At 34.5% G+C, this 24,504-nt stretch overlaps 3 protein-coding genes across 4 annotated transcripts; 2 read left to right on the forward strand and 1 right to left on the reverse strand.

The window, feature by feature from the left end:
* The first annotated feature begins 4,634 nt into the window (after positions 1-4,634).
* LOC109189848 (protein yippee-like) lies at positions 4,635-7,796 on the forward strand. Of its 2 annotated transcripts, XM_019340473.1 has the most exons (6): positions 4,635-4,724; positions 4,947-5,056; positions 5,971-6,014; positions 6,494-6,602; positions 6,714-6,769; positions 7,504-7,796. In XM_019340473.1, the coding sequence occupies exons 2-6, from the start codon at positions 4,961-4,963 to the stop codon at positions 7,586-7,588; spliced, it is 390 nt and encodes a 129-aa protein (XP_019196018.1). In that variant the 5' UTR covers positions 4,635-4,724; positions 4,947-4,960; the 3' UTR covers positions 7,589-7,796. The 2 variants fall into 2 exon arrangements, with proteins under 2 accessions (XP_019196018.1, XP_019196017.1); XM_019340472.1 differs by having other exon boundaries at positions 4,704-5,056.
* A 3,979-nt stretch (positions 7,797-11,775) lies between these two features.
* On the forward strand, positions 11,776-15,787 carry LOC109189846 (mucin-5B-like). The gene is made up of 5 exons (XM_019340470.1): positions 11,776-12,429; positions 12,755-12,869; positions 13,348-13,462; positions 13,976-14,974; positions 15,162-15,787. Exons 1-5 carry the CDS (start codon positions 12,294-12,296, stop codon positions 15,417-15,419), a joined length of 1,623 nt encoding a protein of 540 aa, XP_019196015.1. The 5' UTR covers positions 11,776-12,293; the 3' UTR covers positions 15,420-15,787.
* Positions 15,788-18,013: 2,226 nt separating this feature from the next.
* LOC109189847 (clathrin light chain 2-like) lies at positions 18,014-20,590 on the reverse strand. Its single transcript, XM_019340471.1, has 3 exons — positions 20,176-20,590; positions 19,726-19,879; positions 18,014-18,495 (listed from the first exon to the last, which is right to left on the reverse strand). The coding sequence occupies exons 1-3, from the start codon at positions 20,529-20,531 to the stop codon at positions 18,238-18,240; spliced, it is 768 nt and encodes a 255-aa protein (XP_019196016.1). The 5' UTR covers positions 20,532-20,590; the 3' UTR covers positions 18,014-18,237.
* Positions 20,591-24,504: the final 3,914 nt, after the last annotated feature.

Genomic DNA, 24,504 nt, shown 5'->3' on the forward strand with positions numbered 1-24,504 from the left:
GACATTCATGCCTTCTCTGATTCTAATTGGGCTGGTTGTCCTGAGGATCGAAAATCCACGAGTGGTTTTGCTGTTTTCTTGGAGAGTAATCTTATATCCTGGGTTTGCAAGAAGCAGAGAACTGTTGCTAGGTCATCCACTGAGGCTGAATACAAAGCTCTTGCAGATGTTTGTGCTGAAGTTCTATGGATTATGTCATTACTGCGTGAGATACAGATTCCGGGTATTTCCATTGTCAGTTCTCATCAGTTCTCATCACCTTGTCAGCCCCCTTCAAAAAAGAAGAAGTAAATTACCTCCATATATACCCGAGCAAGTTGGGTACCAATCAATTTAACCTTAGAATGGTGGAAAATGAACCATCTTTCAAACATGTTATGAGAAAGAGCTCAACAAACCATTTAATTAAATCCCTAATTATAAAAAATAAAATAAAATAAAAACATTTGATCTTGAAAAAGTGTAATTACTATTTTTCATTAAAAATTACCAAGTATAGTAGGTTATTAGCATTGAGTTAATGGTTAACATGTCTATATATATATATATATATATATATATATATATATATATATATATATATATATATATATTGGATCCGGTGAGGTTACCTTTGTCAGGCGAGGTGGTGAGGCTTGATCTGGTGCGTTTATTTGGGTTTTTGGATGGATTTGATTTGGCTGAATATAATGCCTTGTGCGTGTGATTTATTTGCATGTGGGGGTGTTGTTGTCTTTTTGGTAGTGTCTTAATTAGGGTGTAATAATTAATTAGCAGATTTTATGGGCTTGTGCACTACTTAATTATGGTATTGTATCGGGTGTGTGCAATTTGTTTTCCCGTGTGTGCATTTGGCTTCAATTCTTTGTTATGCTGTGTGTGCAATTTGTTTTCCCGTGTGTGCGTTTGGCTTAAATTCTTTGTTATGACGGGTATGATCAATCAGCGGTATGGTTGTGGTTTTTGTTGCATGTTGATTCCGTTATTCAATTTAAAAATTAATGAACAGAAGTTTGCGTTGTGTTATGAAGTTTTTCTGTGTGCATTTTATATGTTCGGCTTGTGCGTTGGGTCACAAATAGGTTGACAAGTTTTCAGGCCAAATATCTCTTATTTGGACTGTCAACTAGAATTGAGGCAAACTTTTACCATATTTTTATAGCTTGGTTTTTGTTTTTTTTACGTAAAGCAATTTCGGTATGTGTATTTTAATTGTAACATATTATGATCTATTAATTGTTGGTGTGTTGTTATTTTATATATTTATTTGGTGTTTTTTGTTGTTATGGTCTGTGCGATTGGGGTTTACAAGGCGTGTTTTTTTTTTTTTTTTGGTTTAAAATTTACACTGGATTCTAGTAGGTCTGACGTTTGTTCGGTTTAGTTTTTGGGCTTGTGCGTTGGGTTCTTAACTCAACGCACCGACTTAACTAAATGGCTGCACAGACAGAACATAACCCATAACACACTTCTATTAAGGTTGCTCAAACCTCTTTCGGTTGCACCTTCATTGTTGAGGAGATATCCCACTGCAAAACACTATTGTTGAGTACAAATGTTTAAATACAACTCACACTCTATCAACAATAATTTATAATCGTAAATATATTATTCAACACCATAATTAGTTTATCCTTAGCATGGAATATATTCCAATCTATTCCTAACCATATATAGTTCTAATATTACAATTACTTATACACCCTTATGCATAGACTACTACCATAGATGAAAAATAAATCTCTTTCAATCTCACCCTTTGATATGTTATGATTTAATGGATGAGATAAGGCCCCATTATCTCACACATCTAAGTGACCTCATGGGATCCGAAGCATATATATATATATATATATATATATATATATATATATATATATATATATATATTGATGTGTGTATTTAGCTTTTTATTTTTTTATTTTTTGGCATGTATATGATTTAATAATAATTAAAAAAAAATATTGCCATGGCCAGCCAAATGGCTACCATAGCAACCATAAATGAGGACGAAGGTATTCATGTAGATCCTTCTCTTTGTCTTGTAGTACCATATGTCTATATCTATTGATATCTATTGATGGGGATGAAGATCTCTAGGTAGTTTACTCTTATGTCTTTAGAGAGGTTGGGAGTTCAAACCCCTCATATGAAAAAATTAATATGATCAGCACTCTCAATGTAAATGAGGATTAGTTTTAATATGATACAAGTTTAATTGCGTTTCTAAATAGTTTGAGAGTTTATTTAATTATTCTTTTAGAATTTAATTGAGTAAAACTTACGTACTTAATAATTCATTTGTCATGGATATATTAGTAATAAATGTTGATTTCTGATTCATACTACATTATAGTTAGTCAATTGTCTAGGTTTATTATTTGATAATCCATAAATTACAATGCGGCGCCTAGACAAAATTTTTACTATAAGGATTAACTTTATTATTTTTAAAAAAGTTTCCACTTTTCCACTTCATTTTTTGTTTGTGTATTAGTATAATATTTTTTCACTTTTGCTTTTTCCAACTACTTAATATGATCATCAGAAATTCATCAAAATTTGTCAAAACATTAGTATCTAAGAATAATTAAAGGTCATAGGTAAAAAAATACCTTGTAGTCAAGTGACATAACTATGATTTTTTCAAATAGGGAGTCATATGTTCTTGGGTTTGTACTAATAAATTTTTTTTTTTTTCTAAATCTCTAGCCAGGAGGTAAAATAATAATTTTTTTACGTTTTTCAACTAGAAATTTGTTTACGTACGGTTCTAAATTGACAAAAAATATCCTTTAATTATTTTAAAATGTATGAATTTGACCAATTTTCACTAGATTAATAGATGGAGATCAGAGATCAAAAGTGACTAAAAACAATAGTCAAGCACCAATGATAATAAAAATAAAATTTATGGAGTAAAAATTTCATGTATGTAATGACCCGGCCCGTTTGATTCGTGTACATAATTGATAAGGAATTGAATTAAAATTTTATTAAAAAAAGGGAAAAGGGCCAAATAGGCCCTTGAACTTTAACTTAAAAGTCAATTAGGCCCCTAAATTTTTTAATGGTGCAATTACACCCATCAACAATTCATTTAGGTGTAATGAAGTCCAAAAACAAGTTAATGACCTGCTATCACAGGTCATTAAGGTTCAGGCCACCTTCCGGCGAAATTTTCGGCAAAAAAAAAAAAAAAAGTGACCGGCGAAATTTCTGGCAAAAAAGTGACCGTCGGCGACCGTTCGTCAGTCGCCGGTCATTTTTTTTTTCACTTTTTTTTTTTGTCGGAAATTTCGCCGATCATTTTTTTTTGCCGAAAGGTGGCCTGAACCCTAATGACCTATGATAGAAGGTCATTAATTTATTTTTGGGCTTCATTGCACCTAAATGAATTGTTGATAGGTGTAATTGCACCTTTAAAATGTTTAGGGGTCTAATTGACTTTTAAGTTAAAATATTTTATAAAAATAATAAATACTTGACCAATGGAAGCTCAAAAATATATTATATTAAATAATTTAAAATATTTTAGTTTTTCTATTTTTTATTTATATTTATAATAGCATAATTTTTTTTCCGTGCATCGCGCGGGTGAATTACTAGTAAGTATAAAAATTCAAACACCAGGGTAATATAGGAATTCATATTATAACCTTGCCCCAAAAGATTGTGGAAAATAAAATATCAAAAGAGAGTAAAGAATTTATTTTTCTACAATTTAAGGATTTTATATTTTTCATTTAAATAATTCTTTTCACCAACTAAACAAGATAAAAACATTAATTTCTTTCAACAAAATATTTCCTTGTGAAACAAACATGTAATAAAGTTTGAAAAAAATAGTCAAATAGGTCATTGAACTTTACACAAAAGAGCAATTAAGTCTATAAACTTTAAAATGTATAATTAAAACTCGAACTTGTCATTTTGGTGTATATAAACCCAATAGCGGGCTATTTGCAAATTTTTATGTGGATTTGGTGCCACGTTGCAAGGTAGATCCGGGTCCAAATGTTCACAATTTACCTTTTAAAAATTCATAATTTGTATACTTCGAACACAGAATGGTAATATATATGTAATTGATTAACTTGTTTTGTATTCACAAGTTCCTTTCACATACAGCAGTCACACAATATTAACAGATTAGAATTCGATGACTATATATTGTATTAACAAATTCCCTTATACAGTTGTTATGTGTTTTGACTTAAAAACACGATTTATATTCTAGAAGTTCACAATTACAATACTAGAAATACATAATTTATACGTCGTTTTGTACCACCTTACAAGGTGAGCCCAGATTCATGGTATAACAACTCTCGGTTATTTACTTTGAATAACTGGTCATTAGGATTTTGTCAAAAATTCCAGCCCTCGGCGCTATTGAAGAATAAGGTGACCGACGGTCAATTTGTTTTTAAATTGGGAGGATTTAGCAGCAAGTGAGCGGTTATAAATTATAATTTTACTGATAATCTATTTGTTATCCTTATCGATAATCAGAACTTATTTGATTCATTATGACAAGTTTGAAGGTTTAATTGTACTTTTTTTTTTTTTGTACTCTTTAATTTTTACGGAGTATTTTTTGGTGTAAGTTGACGGAATAGTGGGGTCCACCTCACAAGAAAAATGGGTGTATTGTATTGTGGCATTTGTGCGTTAAGAGAGTAGTCTTTGGTTCTGAGGCGAACGGTTGCGGTACTTGAAAGGTAACTCTACTGCTCCCTCTTCAATCTTCATCCCAATTTCATTGCCACTTTTCTTCTTCTTCTTTTCCGATTTGGACTTTTCTCTCGTCCGCTTCTGCGCCTTCAATGCACTGACGATCAATCAAACTCACCAAAAGCCTACATGTGTGATTCGTAAGTCTTCTTTTTCTTCACTGATTTTTCTCCAATTTCGCATTTCTCCGGCCCTTTTTGCTGTTCAAGAGAGACAGAAGGAGATGGGGAGGCTGTTTGTGGTGAATCTCGAGGGCAAAGTCTATAGCTGCAAGCACTGTGGAACTCATCTTGCTGTTTCTGAGGATATACTCTCCAAGGTTAGATTTATCTCCTCCTTAATCCTCCATCAGAGATTTCAATCTTTCACAACTTGTTTTCTCACGATTCCTGTTCAATTTGCTGTCTGAGGTTTTAAATCGGAACAATTTAGTGTCATTCATGCTTGATCGGTGGTTGATTTTTCATTTTTTTAAATTTTGTTTTTCAGTTGCTTTAGTGGTGGGAGAAAATAGAGTTTATGATTCATTTTAAGTTGTTTTGTGTGTACTGATTGAGTTTGGATTAGCTTGGACTATCATTTTTAAATTTTGTTTATAAGTTGCTTAGTTGGTGGGAGAAAATAGAGTTTAGGATTCATTTTAAGTGTACTGGTTGAGTTTGGATTAGCTTGGACTATGATTCGTTTTTGCTTAGCTACTTTATGTATACACTAATTTTGATCAATCAATTTCAGGAGAGTAAATCTGTGTTATGCTTGCCAGAACTGTTTGATCAATTACTCGATTATCTAGTCTAGGATAAGAATATATCTGAGAGGTTTAGCATTGTGCCAAAACAGGTTGGGTAAAAGGGGAATATGCGTGCCTGTTTATGTGATAGGATAACATCGAACAAGATTTTCCCCATTTCTTGAATTTGATGGGCACTTGTGTACTTATAACCTCATTTTCGGATTAGTAAACGGGAATGATGTACTTCTTTTTGGATTCCTGTTTTGTTAAACTTAATATGCTAGAGTTTCTCTCCACTTGCCTATCGTAACATCCATTCATATCCTTCAACGTTTTAGTTTAATCTTAGACATGGGTACAAAAGCCCCTGACTTCATAGATATTTTCAAGTGTTTATTTTGGCTAGTTGCATATTTTCTATAATTCTATTTTTAGTGTGTAAGCACTGCATTTAGGGGTCTCCGTTGGATTTCATTTTCTGTTTCTGTTCTTTCCTTCAGGCTTTTCAGTGCAGACATGGGAAGGCTTACCTCTTCAATAAGGTGTAAGTCTCCTTGATTCTGCACACTCAATCTGCTAGTCGCAGTGAATGCTTTAATGTAACATTAGCTTTAATTTTAAAATGGCATGGCATGTAATTGAGATCCCGGAAGCAAAATCATTTAGATAACTTACTGTCTTCGTACTCTCCAACCGGTATAGTTGAAAGCAGTGAGATTTAGAACATCATTTCCTTGATTTCATTTGCTCGGTGCACTGGCACATGACTTAAAGGAACTTTAACTGCACAACTAATTGAGAACCATGAATGAAATGCAAATTGACCATTGTTCTGGACTCCAGATTCCAGAATATCTTTTCAAATTGGTCGTGATTTGAGAGTTGCATTACTTTGGTTAACTGATATGTCACACTTCTAGCCATCGGTTTGATTACAATCTGTATCTTTGGGGTCAGGGAGATTTTGAAAGACAGCATGCTTTTTGGCTATATATTCTTTTGATCTGAAATTTGAATTGGCAGAGTGAATGTTACATCTGGGAAGAACGAAGATAGAATGATGACGACTGGCTTGCACACTGTTGCAGACATTTTCTGTGTCCGTTGTGGGTCAATCGTTGGCTGGAAATATGTGAGTTCAGACCCGGAAAAATCTCTCTCTCTCTCTCTCTCTCTCTCTCTTAGTCCCAAATTGCTCTCTTATGTCTATAATGCGAATTACTCATCTGATCAATAATTTCAGGAAACTGCTTATGAGAAGGATCAGAAGTACAAAGAAGGGAGATCAGTCCTTGAGAGGTTAGTTGATATATATATATATATATATATATATATATATATATATATATCTTTTGGTACGCCGGATTGGGGCAGGAAAGATAGGATGCAAATCTAGGCTAAAGTGGGGGTGGTATTGAGTTTAGCCGAGCCTGAATAGTCAAAAGCTTGAAGCTCGGCCTGATTTAAAAAATTGAAGCTTGAGTTTGACTAAGCTCTAATTTTCTGAGCTATTCGAGCTCTACTTGAATAGGATAGAGTTTTTTTTTTTTTTTTTTTTTTTTTAAAAAAAAAAATTATAATAATGAGTATTTTACAACCAAATATCATAATATAACTAAATATTACATTAAGATTATAGCCTTTGTATAATATATAGATATAAATATAAATTTGTAATATTATATTTATATTATATATAAAATTATAAATTATATAAAAAATTTAAAAATTGAGTCAAGTAGTACTGTAGTAGGATGCTCGAATTCAACTCGAATCATTACTCGAACTAATCGAGTTTGAGCTCGACTCAACAGTAACCGAATAGAATTTGAACATAATCAAATTGAGTCCAAGTAGCTGACTAGTAGCTTGTACACCCCTAGGCTAAACCACCGAACCTTGTAGAGGCCTATGATGGTTCCACTAAAGCACACCCCACTCCAACCTAGCCAACCACATGAAAATAAAGAAACAAGGAAACCAAACACATGTAAATTCATTAATTAGATTTCTTTATTAACTTTAATGAACAGGTTTAAGATTTCCGGTCCGGATGGAAACAACTACTGGATCAACCATGAAGCGCGCGTCGCAGGAAGCGATGCAGATGATGTTTAATCACCATTTCGGATCCAATTTCATAACCACATGTACATTCTCCAATCTCCCCCATTGTTCTTGTTGAACTTTTGGATTCTGAAACTGATAAATTTAGTCATTTGACACCTTCTATAGCTTGCTAAGTATCATGTATGAATCTTAGAATCATTTATACCTTATCCATATTGTGAACTTTGTTTATAAGTTGTTGAAGTTGCCTAATTCAGTATGCTTAGCCAGACACCTAACTCATCATTGAAAATGTGAAACCTAGTAATCCAATAATGATGTCAGTTTCTTATCAACTGCTTGTGGTTTAAGTGAAAGAAGTTCGATTTTTTTTTCATACCTCTAACTATTCTAGCCTGCACTACAATTTGACTGTCATTGCTCTAACCATCTTAATTTTACTAAACTATATGAGAATGCCGAATGCGATATGTTTGTATATGTATATATATATTTTCACTATGACTAAATTTTTAGTTGAGACAGAACACTTATTTTAATGTAATTGGTTGTTTGTTTCCTTCACACCACATTCTTGATAACTTTTCTTGATCCCACATCCACATTGAATGGCTTTAAAGTGGTGGCAATCTTGGATGCTGATAGAAGACAAATATTCTCATCCTTAAACTAGTAACTTTCTTTTAGTTGTTGCAACTTTTTTGACTGAAGTTTTTGGTAACTGGGCATCAGATCAGAACATATCATTAGTGAAAAACCTTTGACAACAGACACAGTTCTCTTGTTACTTTCATTAAAATTCACAACTTTAACCTTGTGCTGCAAGATCTAAAAGAGAAAGTCTTATGATACATTATATGAACCTATTAGCCTAGTGCAAGTAGGGGTGTTCATTTGGTTAATAACTTAATCGAATTTGTAAAGTACTTTAACTGTTAAATGAATTGAAATTTCTATTTTCAAATTCACTTAATCGATTTTTTTTGGGGGTTAATTAGTCGATTACTGATTAGTCAAAATATTTTAGTTCAATTTTTTTTTTAAACCTTAAAATTTTATGAATAAAATTTGTAATTCATACTTTCACACCACAAAATAGCCATTATATCAATAAATAAATGATAAATTTGAAAAACTAGTCTAATAATAAGATTTATGAATTACTAACCGATACTTTTGAACTGAATTAATCATTAGTTGAAATTCTAAAAAAAAATTAACCATTAATCCAATCAAAATATTTTAATTAAAAAATGGTTTGAAATTTGTTGGTTCAATTTTTTAATTGATTTTTTTTTTTTTTACCGAATTGTGCACACTTGACATTTCTAAGAGCAATTTGGAGGGGGTGGGGGGTGGGGGGTTGGGGGGGGGTTGTAACCCTACGCCTAGTAGGTGCATGAGTTGGCCCACGTAGGCTTCTTTTTTTTTTTTTTTCGAAAACTCTGTTGCGCAGTGATTTAGTAATTTTTTTTTCTCATTTTCAAAAAAAAATAAGTAATTTTATTTTCTCTCCTATCACCTCTTCCCCCACATATGCAAAAATCCTTGATAATAGTGCTCTATCTTTTATTTTTTCTTTTGTTATCAAGTGAGACTTGTCTGTATAATACAATTAAAAGATGTACAACATCTCAATTAAAAGTTTAAGTCAATAGTAAAAATAGACGAACCCAAACTTTTTTACCAGTTTCATACTAAATTGAAAAATGTGTTTTATTTTAATTAAAAGTTTGTAATACAAGATAATAGTGGGACTAGATTTATAACTACAGAACATCTGAAAAACCAAAAGCACAATTTTCTTATTAGGTTATTAAGGAGTTGATATACATATTTGTTGCATTTGAATATATAATTACGTGTAAAATAATTATTACACACAAAAAAAAAAAATGCATCATATATTTATCCTACCAAAAATATCACAATTACTCAATTTCTCGTTATAATAACCGTATTGGAGAAGAAACTACAAACAAAACTAACATAGTATTATGTTAGTGTAAACACGAGTACCATGGCCATAACATCAAACCATATGCTTGATTCAAGCTTGTAATGGAAGAAAAGTAATGAACAATGATATTGAGAAGGCTTTGAGTAGCTTTGAGCCCTTGAAGCTAAGAACAAAATGTATTGAAGTTGTCACTCCCTTGTTTGATGATCAATATGATTTTTATACTAGCTATTTTTTAAGATTGCAATGTAAAAATGGTTATAAATTAGGTAATTACATGTGTCCTCCGTATTCATGACTCCCACAATCCACGATCCATTCTAAGAGCATCCTCAATAGTTGCGCTTTTTGAGAAGTTTTTGCAGGTGAGTAGGAAACAGAAGATGAGAAGGGAGAAAAAAAAAAGAAAAAAAAAAACAAGTTTGACCCAAAAAAAAAAAAAAAAAAAAAACAAACAGAAGCCATCACGCGCCTGCTGGGTGCACTGGATGCGCCCAGGGGCGCGCCTTCCTTCCTCCACGCGGGACCCACTCCTCTGCAAAAAACTAAGTCTTTGCAGGAGGTTTTTTTTTTTTTCCTTCTCATCACCCTCTCTCCTCCACCTCATCTTTATTTTCTCAAAACCCTCACCAAAATCCATTGGTGGGAATGCTCTAATGTGTCATCACACAAACCTTATTTGGCGTAACTAACTCTGACATCATCCTAGTCGTTGAACATATTTGAATGATATATGGTAGAGCTATTAGCTCTGTTGTTTATCTCATTTTACCTTAAACATTACTTTATTGATAACTTAGTCAAACTGGACGTGGGACCGTGGTAATTCCTCCTAACATATTCTAAAAACAACTAATGATTTGAATTCATCTTTGTAAAACCCAAACATCATGATTTGTTCAACGATTATTTAGTTAGAACAACCATATGACTTGTTTATAATTAATGATCATTAGTAATCCTACTTCATTAGTCATCTCCAATACAATCCAAGTCAATTGACAATTACAATTATTAGAAAAAAAAAAAATCATACTATGAAATCAAGAACTACTTCGACATTGGCATCATTAAGGAGTAATTTATTTAGAGTACAAATAAGTCAAAAACATAATCTTGGAGCAAAATAATACTCCATTTATCAAAAAAAAAATAGTCTAATTTCACTTCCCAATGATCAATATATTTAATTTTGTCTAATATTTAAAATATAAATATTTTTTCAACATTTGATTTTTAAATTTGAAGTAAACACTATTTAATACCTAACTTCATAATGCCTAATTTATATTGTAAAAGTTAATTTATATTGTAAAAGTTAGGGGTGTTTTACAAAGTGATTGACTTAATGTCGAAGAAAGCACTAAAATTTAACAGGGACATGCACTTACTAATTCAACCGGAGAATGACGTTCTCGCGCTTCTTAACGATGATTTGATGGGTGTTCCTGTACCTCGAGTCGTCATCATAGATAACTAATTTTGAGATATCCCCTCTCGCCATTCAAAAAAAAAATGTTTTTTTAAAGAAGAAATAGAAAACTTAAGAAAAGGAAACAAATAATACATGTTTGAATCCAAAAGTTAAGGGTTAAACACATCCAACACACTTAAACAAATAGAAGGAACTCGAGAGATTTTTTATGTCAAAACTCAAAAAGGGAAAGCTATGAACTTTTTTAAATTTTGATTAAGTTGCGCCAAAAGACTACTATTCTTATTAAGATGTTACATGTATAGGAGTGCTTGAGGGAAATCATCAATGAAGTTTCCCTGATCTTTTAAGAGAGATGGAGTCCCTACAATGGGACACCCGTCCTTCTTTCTTGTTAGATCCATAGCTTTAAGTAATATCTACTTTGTAAGTAGTTTATCGGATAATATCAAATTAATTAAACATTTTATCAATTATTATAATTTCAAATTTAGTCAATGTGATTTAACCTTTATCTTGTGAAATAATTTTAAAAGTAGTTAGATTACATATGTTAAAATTAAAAGGTGTGAATTTAATATGAAACAATATTTACATAACCAAAAGTGAAATGAATTAATGCTATCGTGAAAATGAAAAGGAAAGATGTGGGGTCGATTTCGTAATTATCTGGAATCCTGGGGACGATAACAATCCAGATAACGTGACCTTAAAGGGAGGAAAAAAACAGCACATAACTGTTAGTTGCATTTAACATTGAACCCCACAGACCAAAGTTGTTTTCTCGCCTACCTTAAAATCCCTTAAAAATCCCTTTTCCTATATCCCAACAACCCCTTCAAATTTGGTAAATTTCTCTAAAACCCCCCAATCCCCACTTCACACCTGCCCCTCATTTTCCATTAAATAACGTAATTGACACTTTATCTCTCTCTCTCTCTCATCTTCAAATCTCAGCTCCGTTCTCAGCAATGCCGAGTCTTTGAAGCTTCCTCCCTCTCTCTCTCTCTATATTATATATATAATGTATATATATAGCGTATTTATCTCTCTTACTACCTGGACATATAGTTCACGAATTTCTATGTTGTAATCTATCAAAATTTTATATTAGGTTTTTTTTAGTTTCTTAAATTGTCGCGTAGTGTACGAATTTGAAATGCGGGGGATGATTTGAGCTGAGTCTCGGAGCATCGGGAGCTGGATTTTCGATCTGCGGTTGTTGATTTTGAATTCGCGAAGAGGAACGACAACGTATGCTCTGTGTTCTGAGGTTTTCGGGAGTGAAACTGAGGTTTTGAGCGGGTATTTGGAGGTTTGGTAATGGATTGGAGGGTTTAGGGTTTGTATACGTGACAATGGGGAGTCTAAGGAGGTCGATGATGATGGAGAAGGATGAGGAGCTCGCACTGTTCAATGAAATGCGGAGGCGAGAGAAGGAACGGAACGATCTTCTTCTTCTCCAGAAATCCGATGAGTTTGATTCACTTCTTGGTATGAAAAGCTTTCTGTATTTTATTACTGATTTAGAGGTTATGTTACGGTTTGGTAATGCATTTGTTCTTTGGACAGTTGGTTGTTTCTTACTTTTGGAATATTCTTTTATCTTTTGTGTGAAAAATCTTTGCTTTTTGGACGCAATAGATGGCTCTTGTTCATCAAGAAATGCATAACTTTGCTGGGAATTTTAGAGACTTGATTCTTTACAAATCATTTGGTTGTACTAGAAAATTTTTCAGCCTTTTTGCTGCGCTTTGCTCTGGTAATTAGATGTTTGAGCCATATTCTTGTTTTGGTTGCAAAATTCTTTTGCCTGCAGATTCTAAGACTGGCAATTCTCCTATTTTTAACGTCGGGGTGGCATGCACACCAGCTCGGAAGACTGTTGCTGATGAATTCCTCAATTCTGAGAACGATAAAAATGACTATGATTGGTAATTGATTAATGTTTCATATTCTTTGCCAAGAATGTAGTGATTGTGACTGTTTTTGGTGGCTTAATCATGTATTGGGTGGGGGGTAGGTTGATTTCCATGTCATGTTCTATTGTGAGTTGGAATGTCAGAATCATGCCACCCTTTCCTGGCATCTTCTTGTTCAATCTTCATATTTTGTTACTGTTACTCACTTTTGTAGTTTTGTTATTGTTAAACGTCCCACATTGAAAAAATATAAGAGAGAATATATGGGTTTATAAGGTCATGGGTTAGACTAGGTAATTGATTGAATTCAGTTATTTATCGTGGTTTGTGGCCCATGTGCATTATAGCACAGTTGAGTGACATTGACCCAATTTTAGATTATAACATGGTATCAGAGCATGTATGGAAGTATGAGATTAATGATCCGCATTGCATGTTGACTGATTGTATAATGGCTAATCTTCTATTAATTATATGTGATGCTGTTCAGGCTTCTAACACCACCCGGCACTCCCCTTTTTCCTTCGTTGGAGATGGAGTCGCAGAAAACAGTGATGAGTCAGTATGGAACACTGAAAGCGCGTCCAACTGCACTGAAATCGAGAGTGAGATGTTTTAAATGTTATATATAGATTCTTGTAAAAAACCTGGTGGCAATCTTTTCTTTTGCATAATTACCCCCATCTTTGTTTATTAGCGGCCAGAACTCCAGTCTTTTTTAATCATAAAAGGGTATTTAGTATCTGGGAGGGAGCATTTGGTATTTGAAAGTCAGTTAAACTGGGAATCTTTGGTTTGCCACAAGAGGGAAAAATATAGGTGTGGATATGAAGTCATTGATGTCTTCTTTAATGTACATGAACCGAACTAAAAAAAATATTTGAATAGTGGATATCTACTTGCTTAAGCAGTTGATTCCTCCAAAATGCCAAAAATAATGAATAAGCAGTTAGTTATCTTCTTGAAGAGTCAAAGTACAACCACCTTTATAGGTCTCGGGTTTTAGTGGAAATGGATAATAAGCTTGTGAACTTGACGATTTTTTACTGTTGTAACATTAGCTTATTCTAAGGAACCACAAATTGATTTTGACCTGCAATTCATTACTATGGCTGCAGCTAGCGAATCCACCTGAGCCCACTGCGAGAAGCAACTTAACATCGAGACAGGCATCTTCTTTGCCGGGGTTGAATACTTCAAGTACAGGTGTTAGAAGACCTTCTTCTTCTGGTGGTTCAAGACCTTCAACTCCTACCGGCCGATCTACATTGAGCTCATCAACTAAACCGGCATTGAACACTGCGTCTAAAACGACGTCGTCAACTGCAACCTCATCTAGACCTTCCAGGTCTGCAACACCTACTTCTCGAGGTACACTACCGTCAACTAAGCCCACAGTTACTCCAAGATCTTCGACGCCTGATTCAAGGTCCACCGTGAGGTCCTCTACGCCAACTAGGCAGCCTAATCCCGGATCAAAGCCCACATCCAGGGCAGCAACCCCTACTCGAAGGCCAATGACATTGTCGACTGCAACGAATATATCTGCCCCTCCTGTCCGGTCTCCGTCTTCCTCCTCAGTTGCCAAGCCTTCTACCACTGCAATAAAAAATCCAGCACCACCACGCGCTAGTTCTCCCACTGTGAAACCCAGACCATGGAAACCTTCGGATATTCCGGGTTTCTCCCTTGATGCTCCACCAAATTTGAGGACGTCACTAAATGATAGGCCAACTTCAGTAACTAGGGGTAGACCTGGTGTACCTAGTGTCCGGTCTTCGTCTATTGAACCTGTTGCGAATGGAAGGGTTAGACGACAGTCGTGCTCTCCGTCAAGAGGACGCCCTCCTAATGGACTAATACATAGCAGTGGAAGCTCTGTTCCCATTCCAGCTATGAGCCGGTTACATGCTAAAGCTAATGACAATGTGAGCCCTGTTGTGATTGGAACTAAGATGGTTGAAAGAGTGATAAATATGCGGAAATTGGCTCCGCCAAAACAAGAGAATAAACATTCCCCGAATAGTAATTTGTCTGCCAAGTCCTCATCACCTGACAGCTCGGGCTTTGGAAGAAATCTCTCTAAAAAGTCTTTGGATATGGCCATTAGGCATATGGTATGTGCATTCTTTTATATTCCTTACATTAACACGCTTCTATATCTCTAGCTTTACTCCTCGTGATTTCATTTTATTCCACACGCTATGTCTTTTGAACGGATAATTAAGTGACCAAAAACCAAAAACATACTGTTTTACCATTTTTTTTTCCCTCTTATCGTTCTTGAATTTCATTTGGCAACAGGATATAAGGCGAACAATTCCAGGTAATCTACGACCATTGATGGCTAATATTCCAGCATCATCTATGTACAGTGTGAGAACAGGACCTAATAGAAGCAGGGCAGTGAGCGTTTCTGATTCACCACACGCAACAAGCAGTAATGCTAGTTCCGAAGTCAGCGTTAATAACAATGCCCTTTGCACCGATGGAAATGAAGTTGATGATGATATTTGCAGCTATAGAATTGCTCACTCCCCTGCCACGATGCGTGGTAGGTGATGCTCGGCTTGTCTTGTTGAAACAGTCGAGCGTTCAAGCATCCTTGTCTCCACGAGAACCGAGTATGGATATGGGTATGGCTATGTAAAGGTGCATGCATTGGTTAGATGTTGTAATTGGAAGGTCTTGTATTATTAGAAATCCCAGTTATGGTGAAACCATTGCCCTCTTGTTCATGACAAAAGATTATATGTTGAACTAGCCTCTGGTTTCACTTGGAGAACATGTGAGATTGCTGCCTGCTTTTATGTTTCTTGGAAAGAGGGTTTTAGTTTGACCCCATGTTTCAAGCTCTTTTGTTCAAAAGAAGTTATGCTGTACAGGATGCACAACTATTAGATCCCTCAGAAAATACACAAAGATTAAAAAAAAAGGTGTCAATGCGCAAATTATTCTGTGGATCCGGTCCACCTTAATGTTCATAATTTACATACTAAATGTTTACAATTTACCTTTTAAAAATTCACAATTTGTATACTACGAACACACAATGTTAACATATATGTAATTGATTACCTTGTTTTGTATTCACAAGTTCCTTTCAAAACCTTGTATAGTATTCACAAATTTCATTCTATTGTTATGTGTTTTTGACTTAGAAACACAATTTATAATCTAGAAAGTTTACAATTTCAATAAGAATACACAATTTATACGTTGTTTATGACAGGTGGACCTTGGTCCATGGTATAACAACTCATGTCAATGTTGGTCGGCCTGTCCTATTAGGCTTGTTCATAGTGGGCTAGAAGTTTTACGGGTTGGGGTTATTTTGCAATACAAGTTCATTTATTGTAGGATTATTTTTAGTGTGTTATGAGTTCATTTTGATTTGCAATCTACTAAAAATAAATTTGTATAAAAATATGATAATAAAAATGAATTTATAATAAATAAATAAATTTGTAGTATATGAAAAATGAACCTTATTAGAGACCATATTGACTCATGTGACCAAATTATATTGCAGATCACTTATAAATGTTCATTTTTAGTATGCTGGAAAGTCATTTTAATATCCTGTTAGGACTCTTGTTGCCCTATACTTCTAGTTTTTGTATATCTGTATTTCGTGTATTTATTCTCACGTTTGTATCTCTGTAAAGGTTGATCAATAATATATACAATCCTAATCTGTCCTAAAGGTTCATTAATGGACTGAACTCATAATAAAACCAGGTTGATATAGAAAAATAGGTATGGAAAGAGATTTGGATTGATAGGGCCCAAGAAGCCCAAAATAACATAAATGGGCTACAAGTGAAAGGCTAGTTGATTGTAGTGGTCAATGACACATTGCACTGTTCGGGCAATCGTTATGCTGTGCATCCGTATGCACCATGCATGGTGCATACGGATACCAAAACGACGTCGTTTTATTAAAAAACGCGTGTCTCCCCTTTAAAAAAAAATTCAGGTTCGATTCCCAGCAACTACATTATATTGTTCATTTATTCTGGAATTTTAGTTCATAAATTATGGAATTATAGTTCATTGATTATGGAATTATAGTTCATCGATTATGGAATTGTAGTTCATCGATTCTGAAATTTTAGTTTATAGATTATGGAATTTTAGTTCATTCATTCTGGAATTTTTAGTTCATAGATTGGATTATGGAACTATAGTTCATCGATTATGGAACTATAGTTCATCGATTATGGAATTATAGTTCATCGATTATGGAACTATAGTTCATCGATTATGAAATTTTAGTTCATATGTTATTGCTAAGAATCGAATCTGGTTTTTTTTTTTTAAGGGGAGACACGCATTTTATTAAAACGACGTCGTTTTTGCATCCGTATGCACCATGCATGGTGCATACGGATGCATAGCATAATTTGCCCTGTTCGGGGAATGTTTATTCTCTTGTTGTATGATGGTTTGAACTTGACACCACTATTGCCTGTTCGGGGAATATAAAAGGCAATAGTCGTCCCCACCGTTTCGTACGTTGTCCCTATTACTCTGTATGTTGTCCCCACTGCATCATACACAGCTCCGTACGCTCACCCTCTCCCACAGTCCGCTCACCATCCTAGGTAGTCCGTCATGCCTGGCCGGACCAGGTCGCTATAGACGACTTAGGTAACTGGGAGGTGGGCAAAAAAAACCCGCGGCTGCAGATTGAGGAGCAGTCTGCCTACTGACCCGTGGCGATCCGCTTGGGTGGACCGAGAACCAGGGTCAAGGGTGCCAACCCCACGGCCTGGGTTCCCTTAGCCCATTTCCTAAGCTTTGAGCTATGACACCATGTACTTTATACCTTGTCACATTTTAATGATCCCAAATTTTCTCTTCTTCCCCCCTTTACATCCCATCCCCTTCGGTCTTTCTGCTCCGAGCCTCCAACTTTATTTGTTGACCTAATTTAAACCTCAAAAATAATGCATATGGACTCTAATTATTTCCATATCTAATTAATCCCCGAGTCTCCCCTCTTTAGCCCAATTGATATTGGGCCCTGGCCATGGCCAATATACTTAAAGTAAATATGAACTACACTAAAAATGAACATTCAATAATCCACTTTGCAATATGACCATGACTGGTGGATTGGCAAGCTAGTTTTAAAAAAATTAAAAATATCAAAAAACTTACTTTTGTACTATTATTATAATATACTTCGTAATAAATATGTCCAAGAAATAAAAATAAAATTTAGTCTGAAAAAAAAGAGAGAAAGAGAGCTCCTGTGAGCTTTTCAATCAAGCAACAGCAACAGGCCGAGGTGAGATTACCCCAGCTGCACCGGGTGACGGGTGTAGCAGCCTCATTTCTTCCACCCTTAGTGGTGGCGGTACGGTGGTGGTTGTTACGTTGGAGGCGGAGAAAGGTCAAGATGTGGAGGTGTATTAGCCTTGAGCTTTAAAAGTATCTCCTGCATCCTAGACAAATCAGCAGGTTTTCCAGGCTTTGGCCCCTGGATTACACCAATGGAATGCTTCCTCTGTGGGTCCTTGGTGTTCTTCTTTACTATCGTCGGAGCTTCATTCACAACTAGCTTAGCAATCGTCTCCCAATAATGCTTGTCAGCTTCAGCATATAACTTCTCATGACTGGACAAAAATAACTACAAAGATACGACATACATAATAGATGAGTGATTTCCTTTTGGTACCATCAGAAAGGAATGTGTGAATTCTTAACCTAAAGTCACTAGTGGCCTGATTCGTAACATAGTTATCAGTCAATTTATTTGACCATTATTAACTGTTTGACTAATTAGTTTTTTTTATAATAATTTATTGCTACAAAATGCTAAAATTCAAAAAGCTGCTCAAAATAGATTTTTCAATCAACTTTTTTAGGAAGTCATTTTATATGTAATCAGCTATCAAATAACTACTAATTTACCGATCACTTTTTAAAATCAACTAGTTAAATTCACTAACCATATTTATCAAATAACCCATAATTTTTTTGAAATATCATAAAAGATTAGGGATTGAACTTGTAACTTTCTAATTTAAAGTTAGAGATTAATGCTACTTGAGTACAAGGTTTTACACTTTTAGATACGACGGAGATGAGTCATGGGTTGATGGCAAATAGCAACAGGAACTACTGACCCATATTAGATACTGTGAATGTATGCACAATTAAATAAGCATGTTGTTTTGTGCTTGCCCAAATACTGCAAAATAGTTGAGAGTAACCCAACACAGTCAGTAGGGTTATATAGATAATTATACCCCTACATAATAATAACAACAACAATAATAATGGTAATTAAGAAAAGTTGGTGAGGATATAATTGTCCTATTTGTTTTTCATAGAAAACAAAATATCAAGGGGGACCATGGAAAATGTTTTCCTCATTTTTGAGAAAAATGTTTTTCATGAACCAAACAAAGAAAAATCTAGTTCCTCAAATTCAAGGAAAACATTTTCCATGAACCAACATGCCCTTAAATTTGACTCCCAGTGAAAGCGACTTATTAGTCTTGGATTTTACTATATGGACTCTCAATTTCTACTATATCACTTTTACTCCCTAATGTGATAAAAAATGATAAGTTATCTTCATGATGTAGGTCTCAAGTAAAATATTAACATCAAAATTTTAAGTGAGGAAGTAAAAATATGGAGTAAAATTTAGGAGTCCAGGTATTATTTTTCATTAGCCTTTGTTTCTTTGTTTGAACTTCCTTGTGGTTCTTTGTTAACTAGGGTCAAAAGACGAAATTTACTCAATGCAAACTGGTGAGGGTTAGTTTCTCTTATCACACATAAAAGAACACCACAAAATAGTCTAGCCAACTGATAACAAAATTGCATGTAAAAGAAGTGCTCATCTTACTTTCTCTTTTTCACGGAAAACGCCCTTGTTTGATTCCAAGCTGACCAGTCTCTTCTTGTAAAATTCATCCTTGTACTCGTTTGCTTCATCAATGATTTGGCTTAGCAACTCTTTCTCACTTTTGTCCTTCAGCTCCAGTCTAATAGCATTTTGTCTGAAAATCAAATGATCCAAAACAATGTGAATTGAATTTTCCTAAATAGAATGAATCAAGTGTTTTCGAACTCCAGAACTGATATATATTCGTTACGGTTTTGCTAATCCAACTCTGAATTTTATGGGCAAATTAAATACATCATTTCTGATCTTAATTAATCCACCAACTAGCTGAATACAAGTGTTTGATCGAAACAAATTAAACCTTCAAAGTTTAAGTAAACTGTAAATTCGATCAGGCAAAGAAAATTGATAAATGAAATTGACTGGATGTGTAATTATATAAAACCCTACCTCGTCCATTCTCTAAGAAGGAAACCTCCCTCCGACATTTCCGTCGCAGGCGGCAGGATAGCCCCACTCGACGCCACAAATTCATCTCCAAACGACCTCTCGTTAGCTCCCAAAGAAAATACGGAGACTCCAACCGGATCGGCTATCGATCCTGCGACACTGATCGGCGGAATGTACTGAACTGGCACCGAAGTGAAGAACGACGAGTCGTCATCCGCAACCGAGTCCTTAGCCGACTCGGACTGAGCGAATAGGTTAGCGGATAGGAGAGGATCGTAGCCTACGAAGCCGCCGTCGTCGTCGTCGGATCCGGAAACCGGAACGGCCGGCGAGTCGGAAGAAGACGATATGATCATGATCAGGTAGTGTTTACAAGAGCGGCGGTTAAGGTTTTGCTTCTTGTGAAATAAATATAAATTATTATACGGAGTAATATTTGAAGACCGCCATTATAACGCAAATCATTCTATTACCTATCCAAATGTTTACAATTTACATATTAAATGTTTATAATTTACTTTCTAAAAATTCATAATTTGTATGCTACGAACACACAATGTTAACATATATGCAATTGATTACTTGTTTTGTATCTACAAGTTCCTTTCAAATACTCCAGATTAGGATGTGATGACTATGCATGACGCACACGGTTGCAAAAACGGAGTCGTTTTGACGTCCGACTTAAAAAAGAAAAGTTATTTTGGATTGCTGTTAACGGCGTTATGCTGTGCATAATTTGAACTATATATTCAGAATTAATGAACTATATATCTAGAATTAGTGAACTATATATCCACACCGGTTACTGGTACTCTGTTTTGGCTTATGACAGTTCGTTGCGTTTGTGTATTCAGAATGAATGAACTATATATTCAGAATTAGTAAACTATATATCCAAAATTAGTCAACTATGTATCCAAAATTAGTCAACTATGTATCCAAAATTAATGAACTATATATCTAGAATTAGTGAACTATGTATCCATAATTAATGAACTATATATCCAGAATTAGTCAATTATATATCCAGAATTAGTGAACTATATATCTACACCGAAAAAGGTGAAAATTCCGTCGATTGGAGTTAAAAAAAAAAAATTGATTGGTAGAGTTAAACGGTGTCACTAACAGCACCGTTACTCCACCATAGTGAAACGGCATCGTTCGCAATCGTGTGCACCATGCAGCATAACGATTGCCATTATAAGGCAAATTATATCGTGCACCGCGGTGCATAATCGATTATGCACCGCGCATCAAAACGACGTCGTTTTGTTAAATGAAAATAAACGGCATTCGTTTTTCGCCGTTCCGCACCCTTTCGCAAAAAGTAACTCTATTATTCAGTTTCATTTCGTATACACTGCAGTTTCGATTCAACACAACTACAGTTTCGTTTTGATCTAACTACAGTTTCATTCGATATTTATAGACTCAAATATGTGAAAATGTTATTTAATTTTATTTTATATACACTATAGTTTCATTAAAACACAACTACATAATCATTTTGATATAATTACAGTTTCATTGTACAATATACACTCAAATATGTGAAATGTTATTCAGTTTCATTTTATATACACTGCAGTTTCATTTCACTACAATTACAGTATCATTTTGATATAACTGCAGTGTCGGTTTAGATATACTGTAGTGTCAGTTGGTGTTTAATACACCAAACAAGCGGACTCCGTTAACGGTAACGACGGGCCGTTTCTTTACTTAAAGAAACAACGCCGTTTTTTACCGCGGTGCATGTACACCGTGGTCTATGATATGGATAGTTATGCTGTGCATCCGTATGCACCATGCATGGTGCATACGGATGCAAAAACGACGTTGTTTTATTAAAAATGCGCGTCTCCTATTAAAAAAAAAAAATCAGGTTCGATTCCCAGCAACATCATTATGTTGTTCATTCATTCTGAAATTTTAGTTCATAGATTATGGAATTTTAGTTCATTGATTCTGGAACTACAGTTCATCGATTCTGGAATTGTAGTTCATCGATTCTGAAATTTTAGTTCATAGATTCTGGAATTTTTAGTTCATAGATTAGATTCTGGAATTTTAGTTCATCGATTCTGGAATTATAGTTCATCGATTCTGGAATTTTAATTCATATGTTGTTGCTGGAAATCAAACCTGAATTTTTTTTTTCAGAGGAGACGCGTGTTTTTAATAAAACAACGTCGTTTTTGCATCCATATACACCATGCATGGTGCATACGGATGCACAACATAATTTGCCCTATGATATAACGACTGCCATTATAAATAGTGGGCTGTGATTCTCAGGCTTCGTTTAATTGGGTTTGGGTTAGATTTATATGCTTATGATCTCGATTTATTATATACTGTTGGGCTTTGGCTATTGCTAGCCCAAACTAAAACTAGTTTAAAGGGCAAATTATGCTGTGCATCCGTATGCACCATGCAAAAACGACGTCGTTTTAATAAAACGTGCGTCTTCCCTTAAAAAAAAATCAGGTTCGATTCCCAGCAACAACATATGAACTAAAATTCCATAATCGATGAACTATAATTCCATAATCGATGAACTATAATTCCATTATCTAATCTATGAACTAAAACTTCCAGAATGAATGAACTAAAATTCCATAATCTATAAACTAAAATTTCATAATCGATGAACTACAATTTCATAATCGATGAACTATAATTCCATAATCAATGAACTATAATTCCATAATCTATGAACTAAAATTCTAGAATGAATGAACAATATAATGTTGTTGCTGGGAATCGAACCTGAATTTTTTTTAAAGGGGAGATGCGCGTTTTTTAATAAAACGACGTCGTTTTGGCATTCGTATGCACCCTGCATGGTGCATACGGGCAAATTATGCTGTGCATCCGTATGCACCATGCATGGTGCATACGGATGCAAAAACGACGTCGTTTTAATAAAACGCGCGTCTTCCCTTAAAAAAAAATCAGGTTCGATTCCCAGCAACAACATATGAACTAAAATTCCATAATCGATGAACTATAATTCCATAATCGATGAACTATAATTCCATAATCGATGAACTATAATTCCATAATCTAATCTATGAACTAAAACTTCCAGAATGAATGAACTAAAATTCCATAATCTATAAACTAAAATTTCAGAATCGATGAACTACAATTTCATAATCGATGAACTATAATTCCATAATCAATGAACTATAATTCCATAATCTATGAACTAAAATTCCAGAATGAATGAACAATATAATGTTGTTGCTGGGAATCGAACCTGAATTTTTTTTAAAGGGGAGACGCGCGTTTTTTAATAAAACGACGTCGTTTTGGCATCCGTATGCACCATGCATGGTGCATACGGATGCACAGCATAACGATTGAGTTTAAAGTATATGAGTAGTATATATCCAATAGTTATATTGTAAAGTGTAGACTGTAGACTCTGGTTAGATTATATGCCTGTAATTAACATATTATATACATTCAGTTAATAAATTATGTATTTACAGTTAACATGTTATGTATATTTAATTTGTTTACAAGTACATAATCTGTTAATTGAAGATAAATAATATATTAATGGTAGATACATAATTCGAATATCGTTTTGAATTATGGTCCACAATTACAAAGTGAACCTTGACCCACAGTATAATTTACTAAGTATATCAGCCTAAAACTTTTATAACGTTGTATAGCATAACACAATGTTGGAAATTGGTGAATAAATCGATACACAAAAATATATATAAAATATATATTTGTCCCAAAAAATAGAATTTAATTTATAGAAAATTAATTCCAACCAATTTTGGTACGAAACCAAAATTACATATATATACCACGTATATATATTAACCAAATAGGGATTTATTTTATCAAAATAATCCCACCACAACTAGTACGAAACTAGTACACGGGACTTAATTTCCACGAAATTGATCCCACCACAACTAGTACGAAACTAGTACAAGGATTTAATCTATCCGAGATTAATCCCACCACTTGGTCCGAAACCAAGAACAAAAAATAAACAAGATACGGGTTTCTAACCTGAGGTTTTAACCCAACGAGAAGAAACAAGAAGAAGTAGAGGAAGCCCGAGTCGTGTGTACACACACTCTCCTTAAAACCGATTCGCCGCCTCCCGAGGGTGCTAGGATCGTTGTGGCGTCAGTCTCCCAGGATAAAACGGACTACGACTTTGGCGTTCGAGCACTCCAACCCAAAGCCCGGCGAACTAGAACACAAGTTGAGCACTCCGATGTTTTATGGAATTATGTTGGCAAACAATTTCCTCTTTGAAACCAAGAATGAGAGTTGAGAGAAAAA

The sequence above is a fragment of the Ipomoea nil genome, unplaced genomic scaffold (assembly GCF_001879475.1).
Source record: "Ipomoea nil cultivar Tokyo-kokei standard unplaced genomic scaffold, Asagao_1.1 scaffold1564, whole genome shotgun sequence".
NCBI classification, from domain to species: Eukaryota; Viridiplantae; Streptophyta; class Magnoliopsida; order Solanales; family Convolvulaceae; genus Ipomoea; species Ipomoea nil.

What these genes read in the sequence shown, in the direction of transcription:
- LOC109189848 (XM_019340473.1), top strand. Translation starts at nt 4,961, where the DNA reads ATGGGGAGGCTGTTTGTGGTGAATCTCGAGGGCAAAGTCTATAGCTGC. An exon ending in CTGAGGATATACTCTCCAAG is followed by an intron (nt 5,057 to 5,970) that starts GTTAGATTTATC and finishes TCTTTCCTTCAG; the next exon opens with GCTTTTCAGTGCAGACATGG. An exon ending in GGGAGATCAGTCCTTGAGAG is followed by an intron (nt 6,770 to 7,503) that starts GTTAGTTGATAT and finishes TTTAATGAACAG; the next exon opens with GTTTAAGATTTCCGGTCCGG.
- LOC109189847 (XM_019340471.1), bottom strand. Translation starts at nt 20,531, where the DNA reads ATGATCATATCGTCTTCTTCCGACTCGCCGGCCGTTCCGGTTTCCGGA. An exon ending in CTTCTTAGAGAATGGACGAG is followed by an intron (nt 19,880 to 20,175) that starts GTAGGGTTTTAT and finishes TTTGATTTTCAG; the next exon opens with ACAAAATGCTATTAGACTGG. An exon ending in TTTTCCGTGAAAAAGAGAAA is followed by an intron (nt 18,496 to 19,725) that starts GTAAGATGAGCA and finishes GTATCTTTGTAG; the next exon opens with TTATTTTTGTCCAGTCATGA.
- LOC109189846 (XM_019340470.1), top strand. Translation starts at nt 12,294, where the DNA reads ATGGGGAGTCTAAGGAGGTCGATGATGATGGAGAAGGATGAGGAGCTC. An exon ending in TGAGTTTGATTCACTTCTTG is followed by an intron (nt 12,430 to 12,754) that starts GTATGAAAAGCT and finishes TTTTGCCTGCAG; the next exon opens with ATTCTAAGACTGGCAATTCT. An exon ending in CAACTGCACTGAAATCGAGA is followed by an intron (nt 13,463 to 13,975) that starts GTGAGATGTTTT and finishes CTATGGCTGCAG; the next exon opens with CTAGCGAATCCACCTGAGCC.